The sequence below is a fragment of the Curcuma longa genome, chromosome 12 (genome assembly GCF_044706935.1).
Source record: "Curcuma longa cultivar G26 ecotype Majalengka, Jawa Barat chromosome 12, ITB_CL_G26_1.1, whole genome shotgun sequence".
NCBI classification, from domain to species: Eukaryota; Viridiplantae; Streptophyta; class Magnoliopsida; order Zingiberales; family Zingiberaceae; genus Curcuma; species Curcuma longa.
The window spans coordinates 8717946-8738163 of NC_133872.1; the positions used below are offsets into that span (position 1 = coordinate 8717946).

The 20218-nt window shown below is 34.1% G+C and overlaps 2 protein-coding genes across 5 annotated transcripts; both read right to left on the bottom strand.

Moving 5' to 3' along the window:
- Nucleotides 1-4245: 4245 nt before the first annotated feature.
- Nucleotides 4246-6405, bottom strand: LOC141843258 (small ribosomal subunit protein eS28). Of its 4 annotated transcripts, none has more exons than XM_074731314.1 (2): nt 6336-6405; nt 4246-4631 (listed from the first exon to the last, which is right to left on the bottom strand). In XM_074731314.1, the coding sequence occupies exon 2, from the start codon at nt 4628-4630 to the stop codon at nt 4433-4435; it is 198 nt and encodes a 65-aa protein (XP_074587415.1). In that variant the 5' UTR covers nt 4631; nt 6336-6405; the 3' UTR covers nt 4246-4432. The 4 variants fall into 4 exon arrangements, with proteins under 4 accessions (XP_074587415.1, XP_074587418.1, XP_074587416.1 ...); XM_074731317.1 differs by having other exon boundaries at nt 6318-6399; XM_074731315.1 differs by having other exon boundaries at nt 6313-6399.
- A 5030-nt stretch (nt 6406-11435) lies between these two features.
- LOC141843526 (TLC domain-containing protein At5g14285-like) lies at nt 11436-14460 on the bottom strand. Its single transcript, XM_074731579.1, has 2 exons — nt 13353-14460; nt 11436-11509 (listed from the first exon to the last, which is right to left on the bottom strand). Exon 1 carries the CDS (start codon nt 14128-14130, stop codon nt 13390-13392), a length of 741 nt encoding a protein of 246 aa, XP_074587680.1. The 5' UTR covers nt 14131-14460; the 3' UTR covers nt 11436-11509; nt 13353-13389.
- Nucleotides 14461-20218: the final 5758 nt, after the last annotated feature.

Below are 20218 nucleotides of genomic sequence, written 5' to 3' on the forward strand. Positions count from 1 at the left end.
TGAGCCGCAGTAAAAGATGGAATCCACCGGCCATCCCAGTGACCTCACACAGTTGGTCACACGATCATCTATGAGGAGGTAAATCAGAAAATTATAATTAGCTACTATAAGGGAGGGCATTGTCTCGACTTCATCAAGATTCGACTCTTGCCTACTATACTAAATCTGTCCCGCAATATCCAACTCAACCATGCCCTGAGAATGGAGACATGAGCAGACCTTTGCGACGAGGTTTGCTCATTAATCATAACTATCTTCATTAAAGTGTGTATATATATATATATAATATCATTATAAGATATCAATGCCAATTTTAGAGGTGTCTCATTTAAGGATATAATGATAGTCTAAAATGTTAGTAAAGATTCATATTTCAAGGGTATTTATATATATCTTATTATTATTGTAATAAAGAATAAATTTAAATGCCACCTAAACTCATTTATATTGGTAATTATAAGTGCTTTATATTTTTTATAAGGATAATTAATACACATTGTCACTAATGGTAATTTATAAGGTCAATTTAAAAAGGTCCCTTTAACTAATCCATAGTGATACTAATAAATGTATTTATACTAATTTATAAAAAATTAAAATTATCACTAATATTTATTCAAAATGTGTAATCCAAATTCAAAATTTATACACCATAATAATTGCCACTCATCTTACAATCATTTGATTTAATTTTGCAAATGATACTAATGATAAATTTCTTACATCCAAAATTAGCTACATACTAATAAAATACACCTAAAATATTTAGTTTTAAATTAGAAACAAGGTTTCATAAAATAAAAAATCAAACAAACTTGTTGTAGATCATCTCAATTTATATATTTATGTAAGTAAAATAAAATAATAAAAATATAAAGTGAATAATAAATAATTCACAAGTTGAAGAGAAATGAGTAAAATATCATTTCATATGCGCCTAATAGTTGTCTTCGTTAATTGTCAATTGCAAATATAATTAATATTTATTTAAAATTTTAATAACATCATAAGTATATAAAATTAATAATAATTCATTAAAAGATCAAAAATCATACAAGTTACAAGGTCAAACGATCCTCAAACCATTAAGGTTTAGTCAAACTCTCTTCCAATTTTAGGACTATTTGCCCCCAAGGCATAATTGAGTTGGTTACGACGGAGCAGAGTTGTTGAAGTGGGCAAGGGTCGAATCTCGATGAAACCGAGGCAATGCCCTCCTCCGTCGTGGTCAACTGTAGCTTTTCGATTTATCTTCTCATAGATGGTCGTGGGGTCGATCGTGTGGGGCCGCTGGGATGGTGAATTTCACCTTTGTTGAAGTAGGACTACTTGTATTAGTATTTCATACCAATTTGATCCCAACGTCTATCTCTCTACTATTGCTATAATATTTAGGGCTAGGAATCATTTTGTTGGAAGTTAGAACAACCCATGACAACTTCAATCCATAATTCATCTATTGGCCATTTGAACAAAGGTTAACTACATTCACTATCAACAACTAGAATAACTTAACCATGCTTGGACAACTAAAGTAAATAAGCTCCTCCCAATAAATTGTAATAGGAAGACTAAGTAAGCATACACATTAGGGAGTTTGATAGCATGATGAGAAAATAGAGAACAAAATACAAAAGGATAGAGAAATCAACAACATCTAAAACCTTAACTCAGAGATGTCAGATGCAGCTCCCGGGGCATAGCTGAGTTGATTACGATGGAACAGATTTGCAGAAAAGGGCAAAAGTTCGAATCTCGACGAAATCGAGCAATATCCTCCTCTGTTGTGACCAACTGTGTGATTTACCTCCTCACAAATGATCGTGGGATCGACCGTGTGAGACCGTTGGATGGTGAATTTCACCTTTCACATAAGAAAAGGGATGTCAGATGCAAGTATGTATGACAACTTGAATCCAAAACATTCTAAGGAAAGTAATATAGTTCCAACAAATATGATAGCTTAAAGGAAAAGTTTTGAAATTGAATAAGAGACAAGTAATACTAAATTCAGATTTTTAGTATTTAAAATTGAATTAATATTTTTAAGATTTGAAACATTATTAGATGAATTTTTAAAAATTAATTTTCAAATTTTCAAATTTAATTTTGAATTTTAAAGATTTGAATTATTGAGATTATAATTTATCTTATTTGAAATTTTATATTTTGAATTTGTAAAATTGAATTTTAAATTAAAATTTGAATTTATGTTTTTAGATTTTGATAAATTATATTCTGAATTCGTCTTTTAAGATTTGTAATTTTTAAATTTTTGATTAGATTTTATCTTATTAAAATTTGAATTTATCTTATCATTTGAATTAATCAAAATATTTTTAAGATTTAATAAATTATCTTTAAGATTATTGATACAGCGAAAGCTTGCAATCGCCACATAGCCTGTGAGATCCGAATGATAGTTGAACTGTTAGTCAAAATCAAGAAGGATTAGATAAATCTCGAAGGATAACAAATTGGTAATCTCAACCTCGGTCCACGGGCCCTGACCTTAGCCACAAGCCTCGAGGCCCAACCTCAGCCTCATGCCTCGAGTTCCGATCTCGGCCTCTACTTGAGCACATGTGTCAACTTCATCTCAGTCTCGGACGCCGATCTCTACTCGGTCTTGGGCCCTGACCTCGGCATCAAGTCTCGGGTCCCGACCTCGACCTCAAGCCTCGGGTCATGACCTCAGCCTTATGCCTTGGGTCCTAACCTCGACTTCTACTCGGACTCATGCGCTGACTTCATCTCAGTCTCGAGCGTCAATCTCTACTTGATCTCAAGCCTTGACCAGTCTCGGGTCCCGACCTCTACTTGATCTTAGTCTTGGATCCCGACCTCTACTCGATCTTCACGACATCCTCACCTCGGCTAGGCTCGACTTCCTCACCTAATAACCGCGTTTGAGGCCTCTCAACTCAACTAACAACCCTTAGCTCGGCCAGTCTCGACTTCCTCACCTTGACCACGTCCGAGGCCTCTCAACTCAACCCACAACCCTCAGCTTGGCCAAGTCCGACATCCTTACCTTGGTCGCGTTTGACGCCTCTCAGCTCGACCCTTTGACTCTTTCGCTCCCAACTACATCTCGAGAGTACTAACTTGGTCATTCCCCAAGACAAACACAGAAAACATGGAGGACATGGAGCCATTATACCAGCTTCACGATAAACGCGAAGAACATGGGGCAACGTGACCTCTCCATGACAGAATGTGATTGGTAACTACACAAATAAGGGAAACATGAAGATCAACGATAATATAAAAGGAAACCCGCTTCCGCTGGCGCAGGTGGGCGCACAAGCATAATCACAATCACAATCACTTCTCCTTCAACATTCACATCCCTAAGATCCTTTACTAACTTGGACATCAAAGTAGCTCCGTCAAGATCCACCTTTGCCCCATTTTAATCCTCATTTTTCAATCCTTCAGGTCCAGAGATCCTTTTCTTAGTCGGAGTCTTTGAAGTTGTCTTGACTATTATTTTCAATTTTAATGTCATTTCATATCCGAGTCATCGTATATCCTTGTACTTCTACCTTCTCCTTAAATATATTTTACTTTCTCATTCTTTAACTTCCACCACTTAATTTTAAAAATCATATATATATTTTTTTATTGATACTATATATCCAACACTACTAAATATATTAAATAATTAAATTTTCTCTAAAAATAAATTTATAATCTTATTAAATTATTCTATCATTTTTTTCAATTATAAAAAAGTTAATTTACAATTTTGTGAAATCCATAATAATCATCTCAATCTCATAATCTTTATCCTATCATATTCTATTTTTATTTTTCACATTTAAATCTTGTTATCACTATTTTAAAAATTATAATCCTATTCTCTTTCCTACTACTTCATTTCTACAACAATACTTCATCTTTTATTTTACTTGTTCTTATATACTATAACTTAAATATAAATCCACAAAATATTAATTATTCTCTTAATCATAAAATTAAAAATTCAATAATCTAAACAACACATATTTAAAACAAAGTAAGAAACCAAATCAAACTTAAACTATTTCTACCGCTTAAACAACACAAAATTTAATTCGAGTAGACTCGTTTACAGCAGTGCTTGCAAAAAGCCTTGAAAAAGTTCCAAGAGAGATGAGCTATGTGCTGAGAAAACTAAATCAAAACTTATAACCGGAAGATTTAAAGCAATTAAATAGGCCATTAGAGGCCCATATGAAATTGAAATTTCACACAAGAGTCTAATTTAACAAGAAACCTTAATAAGAAACTGCAAGAGTCAAAAAGATAATTCAACAAGCATGAATAATTCACAAGTACTAGTTTCCGGAGATGCATAAAAGTAACAATCTTAATTATCCATAAGATATAAAAGTTGAGCTTGTAGTCGAAATAGAAATGCCCCAAGATCGACAAATTGGAGATTTGATCAGCGCAGTCTCCTAGCTTCCCTCTCGGACTCCAGAAGGGTGAGGATATCACCTTCCCTCACTGGGCCCTTCACATTTCTCATGATAAGCCGGTTCTGGTCGTCCAGAAACTTCACCCTAACCTGGGTAACCTGACCTCTAGATCCAGTTCTACCCATCACCTTCACTACAACTGCAAGCTTAGCTTGGCTATCCATGCTGTTCATGCAAGTAAACAGGACACTGTTAAGATAAACTGCTCAACTTTGAGGTCTGAAAGTTAATGGACGACAAAAGTAACCAAATAGTTCAGCTGAAGAAAATAAAACACAGAAATACAATATCACTACCCAAATTTGTTATTTGCCTTTAATTATTTGTGGAGCAAACTGGCTCAAATCACAGGCCACTTGTAAGGCCTGGCGCATAACAATCTCATGGCAATTTACACTGTTGAGCATGTCAAGTAGATAAAAGCATAGGTGTTCAATTAGACTTAACGCAAAGTAGAGTTTCATATTACTATAGTTTGATCACTAAATTGGTGGCGAGAGAAAGAAAAGGCCACTACCAAATAGTCGTATGAGTTTATTTTTTTGTGATAAATTTCTAAAAGAAAACTAATCCTCTTTTACATGGGTTAAATAAAACAGAGGAAAAACAACATACATTAAGCATCTATTTATGTAATAGAAATATCATCCATCAAAACATTACTTTCAAGAAAAGAGTAAAGATATCAACAACATAAAATTGTTAGTCAAATCAAAATCATGCATTTATCAGAAGGGACCTCAGATAAACTCCTAGTAACTAGTGTAGCGAGTACTCTACATAATAAGATTGGTTTTTCCATAGCCATTAGAATTGCATATCGAACCATATGTCCAGTAAAGACAATTCCCATTCCTGGTTTCAAAATTATAATCTTAAACAGAACATATAGTGGTAACCTTGGTTTATCGATTCAGAAGAAACAGTATCGATAATAAAATGAATTAGTTAACAGTATCCATGTATATGTTTCTAGCTAAACAAAGGAATTTCATAACTTTTTTGCATAGACAGAAAACCTAAATAGATTAACCACAGATCTATATGAACAACAGAGAGCTCATCAGACAGATTGGTAGGTTATCATTATCAATTTACTTGGATAAGCATTATAATCCTACCACATTGGTAATTGACACAGCATTTCCAATATAACACATCACCTAGTTTAACTTATATTAATTCTTTGATCCTCTCTTTTGCAAGGAAGCCAGTTTGAAGGATTAACAAACATTAGCTGCATGCAGTAGCTAAATCAACATACGAGATTAACAAGAGAGACAAATAGAAATCAAAACAATTAATTTAAGTAGAATCAGTGACGAAGTTTTCTCAAACAAGAAAAATATAAAACTTGCATATCTTCTATAGCAGTAATTGCAGAAACTAATCCCCGCGCATCAGCTAGATTTCAGCAGACAACTAGTATTAGATAGACATATGAAATTACCACACCAGCTAATACAGGCTCATATATTACGATACTAGTAATGCAAATATGAAGATTTAATGCAAAAAACATGTTTTCTCACAACAAAAGCATCTCAAAAGAAACTCGCTCATTACAGATGCAGTATCAAATAAAGGACATAAAAAAACACTCAGTCAATCAAACAAGGTTAGAAGATATGGATCGGAGTAATTGTAAATGTCGGGTTTCATCGGACAATTATGAATCGTAATCACATCTTCGTTTACATATAAACAACTATAAACCACCCAAAAAAAGATCATAAAAGGCTAAAAATATCCTTTGATAGAACAGATACCTCGTAGAACTGGGAAAAGCTGAATATACGAAAAGAGAAGAAAGAAAAAACGTAGCAACACGGATAGAACTGGGAACCTCACGGCGGAGAAGAAGTGAACCTGGCCTAGAACGTTTGGAGTCTGTCCACACCTTGATCGCTCGGGCGCAAGGCGGACGGCGGACGGCAATGGAAAACCCTAGCGCTTTGGTTTGCCTTATATAGAAAAGAAGCACCAACTGCTACGGATGCGGGCCACACAAGAGAGCCCATAAAAGCCCAATTAAGCATCAGAATTTGAAATGTTCACCTTAAATTTCACTATATTTATTTATTTTTTCAATTTAAAGAAATAAAAATAATAATTTTCCTCAGATGATATTTAAATCCTCTTTTATGTAAAAAGGTAAAATCCGTCACCCTATACAGCAAGATGAAATACACGATCTTACATAATCGGCTTACGATCTATGAGGAAGATAAATCGAAAAGTTACAGTTGATTATGACGATCTAAGTGATATTTAAATCCTCATTGTTTAAGAAGTCTAGGGGCATCCCGCCTCTTACTATTGCACTATAGCCCTGGGGACGGGACGAATGAATTATCCAATTGTCATATGTGTGAGTAGTGCTAAAACTAAGTTTTGTGACATTAAAATTAGTTTAGGTTTATGGAAATCATCTTAAATGTTAATTAAAAACAATCGTAATTGAATTGGAATTAAAGGTTGCCTAATTCTACATTTTCTCATCAACAAAACGATATCAAATTAAATTAATTTGATGGAAGAAACTTTTAACTTTACAAAAAGGTAAAGAAGAAACGTGAAGATTGTGAATTGGCCTCTAACTTTGAATTATTTCTATTTTAAGATGACTAATGTGGGCCAATCATGGATAAAATTATGAAAGCCTTGGGACATGATTAAGTTCGTTACTCTGAAGCAGATTTGATGAAGTGGATAAGAATCAAATTTCGATGAAATCGAAACAATACCCTCCCTCATAGTGGCCAACTGCAACTTCCCGATTTATTCTTCACAAATGATCATAAAATCAACCATGTGAGACTGTTAGAGTAGTGAATTCCACCTTTTGTTACAATAGATAAAACTATAAAGACCCTGGAGCATAGTATAATGATAGGGTCATTACTGAATATCACGATTCGATTTTCGACTGAAATATATATTCTTTATTTAATAAAAACAATTATAAAAAACAACACTGGATCGGTCATGGAGGTAAGAATTGAAAATCTAAATTATCAAAAAAAAAATGATAAAACTATGAATTGAAATGCAAAAATTGGCTTTTGGAAGACGATGTTGTAAAAATAATCGTGACAAAGTAAACTAATTAAAGTATATTTATTAGGTTCGAAATATTGAATTTAAATATAGATTTTATTTTGTATAGAGATCTCTTTTCTTATTTCTAATTTATGATGGATTAAATTAAAACTATATAAAATTTATAATTCTTCAGTTATAAACAGGGGTTAAGGTCCCTAGTTCATACATAACCTTAATTTTATTGATATTCCATCACCATAAAATTCTAAAAGAAACATGTTATCTGAAACAACTTCAACAAGATTAAACATCTATTCTGGCCAAATATCATGGATGGTTAAACCACTAATCAACAAACTGTCCGATGTAGGCAACCTTTGAGATGAGCGAGGGTGTGGGAGATGATCCGAACCTGAAACACACTTCAAAGAAGAGGTTAGACTGGTGTTAGAAAGTCTCAACAAGCCACTTCGACATTCAAATTAAGGTTCTGAAGAAGAAGATGAAAAAAAGACAATGCTAGTAGAGTTTTTGAAAATGAACCCAAGGGCGGCTCAAGCTTCCTAGAGGCCCTCGGCGAAATTTTTTTAAAAATAATTATTATTATTTTAAAAAATTTTCTTTCACCCTTTTTTATTCGGACTTGAGACCGACATTGTTGGTTTAAAAATTTTTTAAAATAAATTAAAATATTAATTTTAAAAATAAATTTTTTATATAAAATTAAATTTTCTAACTTTTTGAGATGCAAAATTATTAATTAAATTTTCATATTCAAGTTTTAATAATAAATTTTTTCAATTGATAACATTGCTAAATTATTTAATCTTTCTTAAGACATAGTCGAACGTAAATAAGACTTTATTAATTTTAATTTTGAAAAACTTCTTTCCGCTGAAGCTACACTAACAGGTATGGTGAACTGACAAAATTATAAATTTACAATAAGAATCATTGATAAGAAAATAAGAAATTAACAAAAGCATAAAAAAAGATTTGACAGGGAAATGAGGAAGACGATACCTTTAGGTCTTAAGATCACAAAAAAATCTGTAACAAAGACTTTTTATTCTGATCGTTCCTCTCCTTGCACCCCTTGTGATGATCTCGGAAATATTTTGAGGAGAGAAAACAAGCTATCAAATAAGTAAAATATTTGAAGTTGAGCAAAATAGATTGTTAGGTTAATAAGGAAGGAAGGAGAGGAATATAAAGAAATTAGTAAATTAGAGTTTTAAAAATTAAATAATATTAAATATATTGAAATCATACCAAATCTCTACAAAATCCAATGATCATGCAAAATCTTTTCAAAATCCAATAAAGATATTTTAATAATTTTTTATTCTCTTAATATATATATATATATAATAATAATAATAATAATAATAATTAATATATAAAAAAATAGGCCCCTCTAAATTTGGGGCCCTAGGCATAGGCCTTAATGGCCTATGCCTAAAGCCGGCACTGAATGAACCTCGAATATGATGGTGAGCTAAACCTTTTATAGCCTGCTCTGGCCACCCCACGCCGGGTAGAGTAGCACTCGTATGGCTACTTGCAAAAGGAAAATCCCATTCGACAACCATTTCCTTTTGACCTTATGCGTAGAAAGAGGGGTATCGAAGGGGACTGAGTCTGACAGCCTCGTATTCCTTTTGACCTTGTGTGCCGAAAAAAGGATATCTGAGGGGACAAAACCTGACAACCTAGTAATCGCTTGTACATCCTCAGGTTGCTACCGATTTGTAAGAATATTCGTGTTCTCCTCTGGTAGGCTACGTAAGATGTTTGTACGTTGAAGGCATGAGGACGGAACCCCAGATGAGGCGGAGTGAGGTGGGGTGGTCGAGATGAGGTGGCTGAGACGAGGCTGACCGAAATGAGACGCCTGAAGTGGTCGAAACAAAGCTGACCGAAACGAGACGCCTGAGGTGGCTGGGATGAAGTTGGTCGAGATGAGACGCCTGAAGTGGCAAAACAAGATGAGACATCTGAAGTGGTCGAGACGAAACGCCTAAAGTGGCTAAGATGACAAGACTGGCTGAGACCGACTGAGATGGTTTTTGGGAACCCAAGTCAAACCCCGACTAAGCCCGAGCTATGTTGGAAGCATGTCCTGAGCCCGAGGTGACGGACATACCACTTTGGTGAGGTTGAGTCAATGTTGATTTGTCCTGGGTCAGTCTTGACTCATATTGCCAGGTCGACTGGGACCTTGACCTTCGCATGACTCTTGATTTTACCCGGGGGAAGCCACGTCCTTCACAACACCCGCATCAACATCTATTATTATTTATTATGTTGATATGTTATGGAGGATCTTGGATTTTGATTTATATTTTGAATCTGAACTCGTTGTTTCTAACAGATGAGGCATAGAAGTGATTGTTCCTGATGCCATACAAAATAGAGCAATCATATCTAAATTAGCTCCTTTAAAAAACAATTACAGGAAAATAAACACCAGATTCATCATATTATTTCATAGTAAAACAATTTCAAACCCATTTGCAAATCGAGTGTGAAACTCAAATTACAGAAGAGAATCCTGAAAGCAAAGATTGTGGATTTATCTGTGAATTCAGAAGTGAATGCCTTTATAAGTGTGACACTACAAGAACACCCAAAAGAACACTACATTAAAACATTGACACTATTTCAAGAACACCCAAAAGAAAAACATTGACACTGCATTAAAGAATATAGATTCAAACTTGTAGAAGAGAATAAAAATGATCTATTATTTCAACACTCAAAAGAACAAGAAGTTTTCATGAGAAATCATGCTTTGTTATGCATCAAGTCAGAAACTTATCATTACTAAAATATATCATGTACTTGATGCTGAGAGCAACTAAGTTTTTACAACTTTGCTATGCAAAACTGGGCTCAAGATAGTTCTTGAATTGATTGCTTCTACAAGGACTCTTCACATCTATGTTATTTATTGGATATATCAATAATCAGCTGCCTCTTCTTAATGCCCTTGAGATTTCAAGATAATAAGTTCAAATAGAAATCCATGATAAATTAGATACCTTGCTAGAAGATCAACAATGAATTCGAGAAGGCATCATTTTTACTCCTTTAGTTCCTTAATAATAGCCTCAGTTATCTAATCATTTCTATCAACAACCATTTGAAGACACCACAATTCTCCTTTCAAACAATATCCTTAACAATGACAAGACCATCTTTCAAACAAAGAAGGGTAAGCTTAAGAGATACTCGCAATAAAGCAGCCAAGATATCCAGATAAGTTATTGGATTTGTTATTTATCATTCATTGAGCATAATATTCTTTTGCCATTGAGGTCCACCTCGCTAGAGTATCGAATGGAACCTCATAGGAGGTCTCATGCAACATGGAAGTGCATCCAAGGAGCTTTTACCAGATCCTTAGATGGAGAGGAAAAATGTAAAATAAGGGTGCCCTAAAGATAATCACACCCATAATTGCAGAATTGGTTAAATAAAATTAATCAATCTTGTTATATTGTATAACCCTCATGATTATAAATAAAACTTTGTACAATACTGCCGTATCAGTAATTGATCCAAAGATTGTGTTTAACAACTAATACACACAAGTAGTAGTAATTTCTAGATTGAACATCAATAATTGCGAGAAGATTACTACTTAGCTTTGTGCTATAGGATAGTAATAAATGAAATCATGTCTATAAGCATATCAATAGTTAAGTATATAGGTAGGTCTGCTAAGTAACAACTGTCAAACATGAGTTCCCATAGAAACTTATTTATGTTTTGCAATAGTGTCTTTGGGGAAATCATGCAAAGTAGGTGCAAGTGTCCTTAAATTTGATTGCCATAGTCATCTCATTTGGGAATAATCAAACTTCGACACTTGTGGGTTGGACTCTTTAAGTAAAGCGATTCATATATATACTTACCATGGTTATGTTGCTGACCTCTAAAGATGGGTGCATAATCAAAATAGAACTTATTGCTCTAGGAAATCATCAGCATTCCTAATAAAAAGAGAGTATATCATGAGATTCGATGGGTGATCGCACAAGAATCTATGCATAGTGGATAAAAGATAGTCAAAATACTAAAGAACACATATACGTGATAATTAGCATAGGCATTGTATCAAGTCTTAGGATGCATCATAATATTAGATGATCAGAGGGCTAATTTTCTCAACAACCACTTCTTCAAAAGGCTTGATGGATCATCACCTTCTAAAGTGTTGAGTAGTCATGATTTCTTATTAGAGATCAATCAATGAAAAGGGACCACGATACAAATTTAAGTATACTTTCAATATTTCTAAGAGCCTAATAAATCATACATAAAGTTTTGAGACAGGATACCTTTAGCGATTGAACAAGGAAAAGAGGCCTACTATATAATAGAAGGTTAATTATGTGAACTGAATAATTAAAGAGACTAATTGAAAATGTTCAAACCAAATCAACGGTTCATGTAATGACAAATTTTTCACGAGGAAATAGCAACGATCGAAGTGAAGTGATACCATTGGCACTTCATCTTGAAGTGACAACATAAGAGAAGCAGAAATGAATTTATCGGTTACCATCAGATGAAAGGTACTGGCAAGTACGAGAGAGGTTTTTTAAGGTAGAGCAAGAAGAAGATGCAATAGAGTTACAACAACTGACAGTAAATGCCGGCTCAAGAACTATCAAATTCATTCCACTTCAATGGCGATTTAAAATCAATCAGTAAAATGTTACAAAACTTGAACTGTCAAACATTGTCCATGAGCATGTAGTTGCATATGATAAATGGAACACAAATATAAGACTGAATAACATAATATACTAACATGTTAAAAGCATATTTAGGTATTGTATGCTCAAGAGACCAAGATATGCTAAATCATTTTATTCTTCTCACAACAATGGTAAAACATTACATGATTTGATTGGTCATGTCAAACTGCAAAGTAGGTGACTTTTTGAGAAATTAAAAAAGAATGGAAAGAAAAACAAAATCAAACAATTTCAGAATGTATAGGAGCAAAATTTTGCAAGAGAAAATTCAGCTAATTTACTGATATTTAATGAGAATTTACAAAGCATGCCCTTCGTGAACAATGGAAGCAAAGAGTAGGTTGAAGGTTCTCAAAACAAGTTGGCAAGCTTAATGTAGAAACTTTTGATGCACCGATCTAGAAAAGCAGAAAATTTCAGAAAACTGCCACAAAAGGCTAGTGTTCTCCTCTATCATTACCTTGACGTGAAACAAAATACTCTCATCAAATTGTTGTAGTTTCACAATCAATGTAGTCAAAACATGGTTACTCCGTGAAGGGTTGTGCTCAAATGAATAAAGAAGAAATGGCAAGAGTAGGATGCAAACACCAATGAGAAAGCTGTGTTGTGACCTACATATGGTATAGACCATATTGCTCTTGAAAATTCTGACAAGGCAAGACCATAACCTCTCAAAAACAAAGCACTTATTCATCAGTCAATAAATAAACAAATAGAAAAAACTACAAGACAATGTCAATTAAGGAAGGAAAAAATTGCACTTATTATCATTAACTTCTTCCCCTAACTGAAACATTAAAAAATAACACAAATACTCTGGGATGGAAAAAAAAATACAAGTAAATTGTGTATTGTCAATTAACTAGACTTTTATTATAGGAAGGCTAGTAAAGGAGATTGACTAGAATGACAAGAAAACCAAAACTACTTCCTAGTGTAATTTCGATTCAGCTGCATTATTGACTATCATTCACCTTGAGCAAGTAGACACATTAGGCTAAGCTAGTTATAGTTTTCAAGTAGAGTATTCAGGAAGACAACATAGCATTCTGCAAGGAATCCATTGTACCTCAAGCACATCATTTCCATGGCTAAGGCAGATGCAGCTAGCTGTTCTTTTTCACTCGGTTCTCCTTCTCTCTGAAGAACTCCAACCATAAGTTGAATATCCACACAATACTGACCAATATCGCGCCACCAACTACAATAATCCATGAAGCAGAAACCCAGATGGGAATTACATCACTAGCCTTCCCACTCAAGAAATATACACTCATCCTGCAGAAGAAAACTGGCCCAGCTAATCCTCTCATGACAGTGTACAGAGAATAGAAAAGGGGAGACAAAATTTTGTAGATTTTTGCTGCATTAGGCGATTCTTCTTTCCTAAGTCCGGCCAGTGTCCAAACGTTTTGACAAGCGCTAGTCACTTCTGCAAGCACAAGAAGGACCAGTAGTGAGAATGCACCGCGCACAACGAGGTAGCGACAGGTGATGAAGACAAAGAGCGTCGCCAAGTGATGGGCAATGAAGAGATAGTCCCCCGGGAGAAGAATCAGGTACTGAAGAAGATCAACTAGGAAGTAGCCGATGCTGAAGTCGAGAACGACGTTCTGGAAAGTGGTATTGGCGGAGGCAAATCCTCGAATAGGTCCGTGTAGGATAGCCGAAACTGCCATGAACACAGCTGGAGAACCATGGAATAGAGAAATTAAGCAACTAGATGCATCGGGGCGGTACTTTCGACTCCATTTGCGGAAGATCACGAAATAACCAAACAGATACAGCATAGAAAAGGTCGCAAAAATATAAGGAAGCAGCCAGTACTCAGGGATCGCAACCTCCATATCCAAGTTTTGGAATTCTTCCGGCGTAAAAATCAGGACTTTCCCAAATTGATCCACAATCCTGCTATCTCCCAGAGCAATTGTTAATCCTCTTTCTTAACTGAATACGATAGAACTTCCCAAGGCCAGGGCATTGTTTTGTCCTCGTCGGAAACGAACCTATCGGCGAAAGGCGAAAACTTTCCAATCGAATCTTCGAAGGCCCCAGCTTTGAATCGGACAGAGAGGGAAATACAGAACACGGGACTCGGAACTGACGTATCAGGCAGATAAACGAGATGATCAAGGATCGGAGTGCCGATAGCCAAGAATCCACCGAAAGGAAAAACAAAAAAAAAAAAACTCTCCCGATCGAACAAGTCGGGAATCGACAAAAGGATGGATCTCTGACGCGACGCGAAGGAATCGTGCTAGGCCTGGAAGGAAGAGAGGGTACCTTGGTCCCCGGAAGCACAGCAACACGCTCCGAGAATGGAAGGAGGAGCCAGCCACGTTTCCTTCCCCGTGCCACTCTCAGATCTTCTCTTGGATGCGTCTCTAGAACAGTGGGAAAGAGACGGGGGAGATCAGCCGTCAATTAGATTGGACTCAGTTGGATTCGCTCGCCCATTGAATAATTTAAATGAATTATATTAATTTATTTTAAAATAGATTCAGATACATTTGTATGAATGAATCCATAGTGAATTTAGATTGACTCGTGAATTAAAAAATTTATTTTTAAAAAAAATTAAAATTAAAATAAAAAATTCAATTGACTAGTATATTTAATCTGTCTAAATTATAATCTAAATTTAAAATTTTCAACTCGACTTGTCTAAATCTATAATTTAAATTTAAATTATTTTTAATATTTTTAATATATTTATTTATTTTTTTGATAAACTCGTGGGTTGACTCGTCTAATCTGTAGTATGTAATCCGTCATGGGTTGAATTGGATTGAGGATTTCTTAACCTTTTAAGATGGTGGATTGGTCCGTCAGGCTCCTCCGTTTTAAATTAATCCGTTTGACCATTCTAAATAGGAGCAATTTATTCTTCTAATAAACTAATTTTATAAGGATAGTTTAGGAAATTTCAAGTTTAGAAGGTATTCTGATAAGGATTTTAAACACTAGGAGAGTTTTTAGATTGTTTCCTTAACGTATTTTCGATTTTGGTATTGACTACATTAGTTTAGAAATTTAGTAAGATGACTAGTAAAGAGATTTCCAAGTGATTTAAAAAGCATCACATCAACAGTCGACAATCATTTCTCAGACCTGAATCAAGTTGAAAAAAAAGCACTATTCTAAATATGGTGTATCGCAATGATGTTTAAGGGCATGGATATATTAAAGATCACTAGATGAATACATATGATTTTGGTTTGAAGGTATTTCAAGTTCTCTAGTCCATTAAACACTTTTGGATGAAATCGATTGATGGACCTTCACAATTCAACAAATTAAAATTTTGATATCCTCGAAAAGAGGGGAGTCTAAGAAACTCATTTTGAGTGTCGATTAGTGAATATCAACATCGTAGCACTTATAATAAGCCTTCAACATCAATTCTCATGCCCAAATCAATTTGGAAAAATCACTGCTCTTAATATGGTGTATTGTAATGATGTTTGAGGGTATGGATATATTAAGGAGCATTAAACGAGTACATAAATAATGGTTTGAAGGCATTCTAAATTCTTTAGGTCCACCAGCCACTTTTAGATAAAATCGGCCGATGAACCTTTGTAATTTAGAAAATCCAAAATTTGATATTCTTAGAAAGGGGAGAGTGCAAGAAACTCATTTGGGGTGTCGGTAAATGAATATCATCATCATAGCATTGACAGTGAGCCTTCAACATCATTACTCATGCCTAAATCGAATTGAAAAAATCACTACTCTAAATATGATATATCGCAATAATGTTTGAGGGCATAGATTTAATAAGCAGCACACGAGTACATAGGTCTTTGGTTTGAAGTCATTCCGAGTTTTCTAGGCCCATCAATCACTTTTGAACGAAACTAACTTATGGATCTTCATAATTTTGAAAATAAAAAATTTGATATCCTCAGAAGAGGGGAGTCCAAGCAATTCATTTTGTGGGGTTCGGTCAGTGAATATTATCATTTCCAAAGAATAGAGCATTGTTGTGCTAATTTTGGAAGACCAACACTAGAGTATGTGCCAACTAACATAGACCCATAAAACTTGTAGGAGACTCAAAACTATGATTGTACACCATATATATCTTCTTTACACTCAACTCTTCAATATCATGGAAATTATTCAAAAATCCAAAAATCCTAGGTTTATGAAAGAGTTTTAGTGAAAATCTATTTATGGACTTAGCAAGCGTAGATTGGACTCTTTCCAACTCATGTAAGTTTCTATACTGCCCGGGAGTCCAAATGCGCCTTAAATAATTTTTCAACATATAACACTTTTTTTATAAGTTTGTTAACATATAACATACTCTGTTAACTCATAACATAAACAACTTTAAGAAACTAGATAGGTTACTACTGCTCCCACTAGGACAGACACCAACGTAGTAGTAATCAGCATAATTCTTATCTTTCTTGACTCAACTATGACATTCTCAGGTAGAATGGCTTGTTGATTCTTTGAATCATATTTGGATCCTATTCTAGATTTATCTCAATCTCTTTAGGATCCTCTCAGAAAGGTGGTTCATAACTATCCATATAGCCATATAGGCTAGACGATGAAGTTTTTTTTTATAACACGAGAAAAAACTTAAAATATAAATAAGAGAAGATTAACACATATATGGGAATATAATATAGATGAACGGGGAAGAATAAGATTTTTTTTTTCGTATAGGTCTGGTATTTTTAGACAAATCCTAACACCCAAGAGAAGAAACTCCAATTAGAGCAAACTGAAATACTATGATAGAGAAGAAGCTGAGGAGGCGACAAGCATGCACTGTGGTGGACTCGATCAGCGAAGATGAGGAAGGGCGAACGAGGGACTCAAGGCGGATCGCGGGTTAGGCGGATCAACCCATGGGCCTATTAAAAAATATTAAAAATTTTAAATTTGAATTATAATTTAAATTGATTAAGTTGAAATTTTTAATTTTGAATTATAATTTTTAAGCTTGAATTTAAATGATCAAATCTACTAATTTATTGAGTTTTCTATTTTAATTTTAAAATTTAAAATAAATAAATAAACTTTCTCAATCCGCGGGCCAACTCAAGTTCATCATGGGCCAATCCACGTAGGTCGCGGGCTTAGGTGGGTCAACCGATCTGAACTCATCTTAAAATGAGTTGATAAAATTTCAACCCAATCCACCTAAATTAATTGACGGGACGGATCAACCGGATAGACCTAAAATAAATTAACGGCTATACTGACAAGAGGATAAATTTACTTGGCTGGACGGAATAGACGGGTGCCCTTTTGATTAAAATGAAATATGGGACGCCCCTTTAAAATTTTAGAAAAAAAAAGGGGGCCATATGCAAGTTCATCCTATCAACGCTAAAATTCCTAACTAAATTCCAATGTGAATTGAATAGATCGCAATGAATAAATATTTTACTTCTGATGAAAAAAATTAATTCGATCAGTCTCCATTGTGAGGTACAACTTTGAAAACCCGCAGACCTGAAGTCCGAAAGTGGAGATTAAGAAGTAGAGCTTACTATGACATAGTATTCAGTTAAAATTGAATCGAACTGAATTGAATTTTTTCGAATTAACTGAAGCAATCGAATTTTCAAATAAAATCGAATAAACTAAACTAATAAAATATTAAAAACCATATCAAATTAATTAAATTTTTTTTTAAAAAAATAATATTTTAAAATAATTAAATTAAATTTTTATTCAATTTAACCGAACTACTTACTTTACTTTAGAGCTTATTATTATTATTAGATGGGTCAGTTTTCAGTAAAGTAGCTAGATTCAACAACCCGTCACCCCACCTCCGTTAATTCTAAATTTCAAATAGTCGGGTGCCACCTGTCACGATATCCTATCCACTGCCGACAACGTGGAATAATCGGCCACGTGCACTTCGTACTGTTGGTCCAGCGCACCCACCGGTGGCCGCACAGCTTGCTCCCCCACGCTGCACAGTGCGACCGTTACGCGAGACTCCTGTTCGTCTGCCACCGCACGTGCCGCCTCTCAGCCGTTGCTCTTCTTTGCCTCTTTCTCTTGGTCAAAGAAAAGCAACAGCGTGTACGCACAGGAAGTGCGTTCATCCCACCATAAACTCATTATATAACGAATTATATAATGAAATAGAACGGATCGATCCACTAATATAACAGATTTAAAAACTTTAACCTAATTTAATCGATGAATTAGACGGATCAATTCACGGACTTCTAAAAAAATAAAATTTTTTAAAATTTAGGTTACTGTTTAAACGGATCAAATTAAAAATTTTAAATTTGAATTATAATTTAGACGAGTCAAAATTATTAGTTATTGAGTTTTCTATTTTAATTTTAAATTTAAAAATAAAAATAAAAATTTTCAATCCGCAAGCCAATCTAAGTCCGTTACAAACTAACTTACGCAGGCTGCGGATTTAGACGAATCGAATTATCTTAACTCATTTTAAAATGGATTGATAAAATTACGCATAGGAAGTGCGTTTATCCCACAAGAAGTGCCACAAGTCAACCCACCTTATCCCGCGGGCCAATCTAAGTCTACCACAAGTTCATCCATGTGAGCTGCGGATTTAGATGGATCGATCCATTTTAATTCATTTTAAAATAAATTGATAAAATTTTAATCTAATTTATTTAAATTATTCGATAAAATAGACCAAACCTATAAATCTGGACTCTAACGATCACTGCAGCTTCGGATCCTCCCCACTATTACGCCAGTTTTGCCAGCCACCGCACAGCTGGAAATCCAGACACGATGAGCGCACGTGCCGGCCTGCGTTTATTAAAAAAACTTTTCTTCTCTCTAAATTTGTAGTTATTGATATTATTTTAAAATTTAATTAAACAATGGAATTGAGCTAATTACTCGAGTCGATTTAAATTAGATTTGTTGGATTGATTCGCCCGTTGAATAATTTAAATAAATTAAATTAAATTTTTATCAATCCAATTTAAAATGAATTCGGATGGATCGATCCATCTAGGCCCGCGATTAGTATGGATTGATTCGGAATCCGCATGAATTGGTTCGCGGATTGAAAAAATTTATTTATTTTTTAAATTTAAAATTAAAAGAGAAAATTTAATGAATTAGTGAACTTATCCATCTAAATCGTAATCTAAACTTAAAAATTTTAATTTGATCCATTTATTAAATTACAATCTAAATTTAAAATTTTTAAATTTTTTTAATTTTTTGACAAATATGTGAATTGACCCGTATAATCCACAATATGTCTTAAGTTAGGTTGGATTGAAAAATTTTCAATCTGCTAAGTTGATAGATCGGCTCACTCTGTCTCCCCTGTCATATAATGGATTTCTGATCTATTTTATTATAGATTGATCCGTTTGACAACTTAGAGTCCATCTTTCCATTCATGTAATTAAATATTTTAATTTCCCAATAAATATCATTGGACTCTTTTGTAAAATGTAATATATTTTCTATAAATTTCAATTATTTATTTTTCTTATGATTAACACGCGGCAGGCGTTTCCTTTCTTTAGATTTTCTTTCTTTCTTTCTTTCTTTCTTGGATTTTCATCGGCGGCAGGTTTTCAAAAATAAAATTGTTAATTATTATATTTGAATTAAAGGTTGCAAAATCCACAATTTTTTTATTACCTTAATAATTCAAAATATAGAATAAAATTATTCGGTAAGTAATTAGAATAAAATTTTATAAATGCATTAACTTTTGAATCCTTAAATAACAAGCTATTAAGAAAATTTTAATTTCGATTTAGAAGGAATGACATTAAATGAAAGCCTGAAGGGATCGGACGGTCGAGATTAAAAAGAATAGTTGTCAGTATTTTTCAATATGGAATATAAATTTATGCGACAATAAAAAGGGTCCACAATGATCGACTTTCCTACTACGGCAATTAAATTTATGCGACCGTCCGTATTTAAAAGGGCGTTACC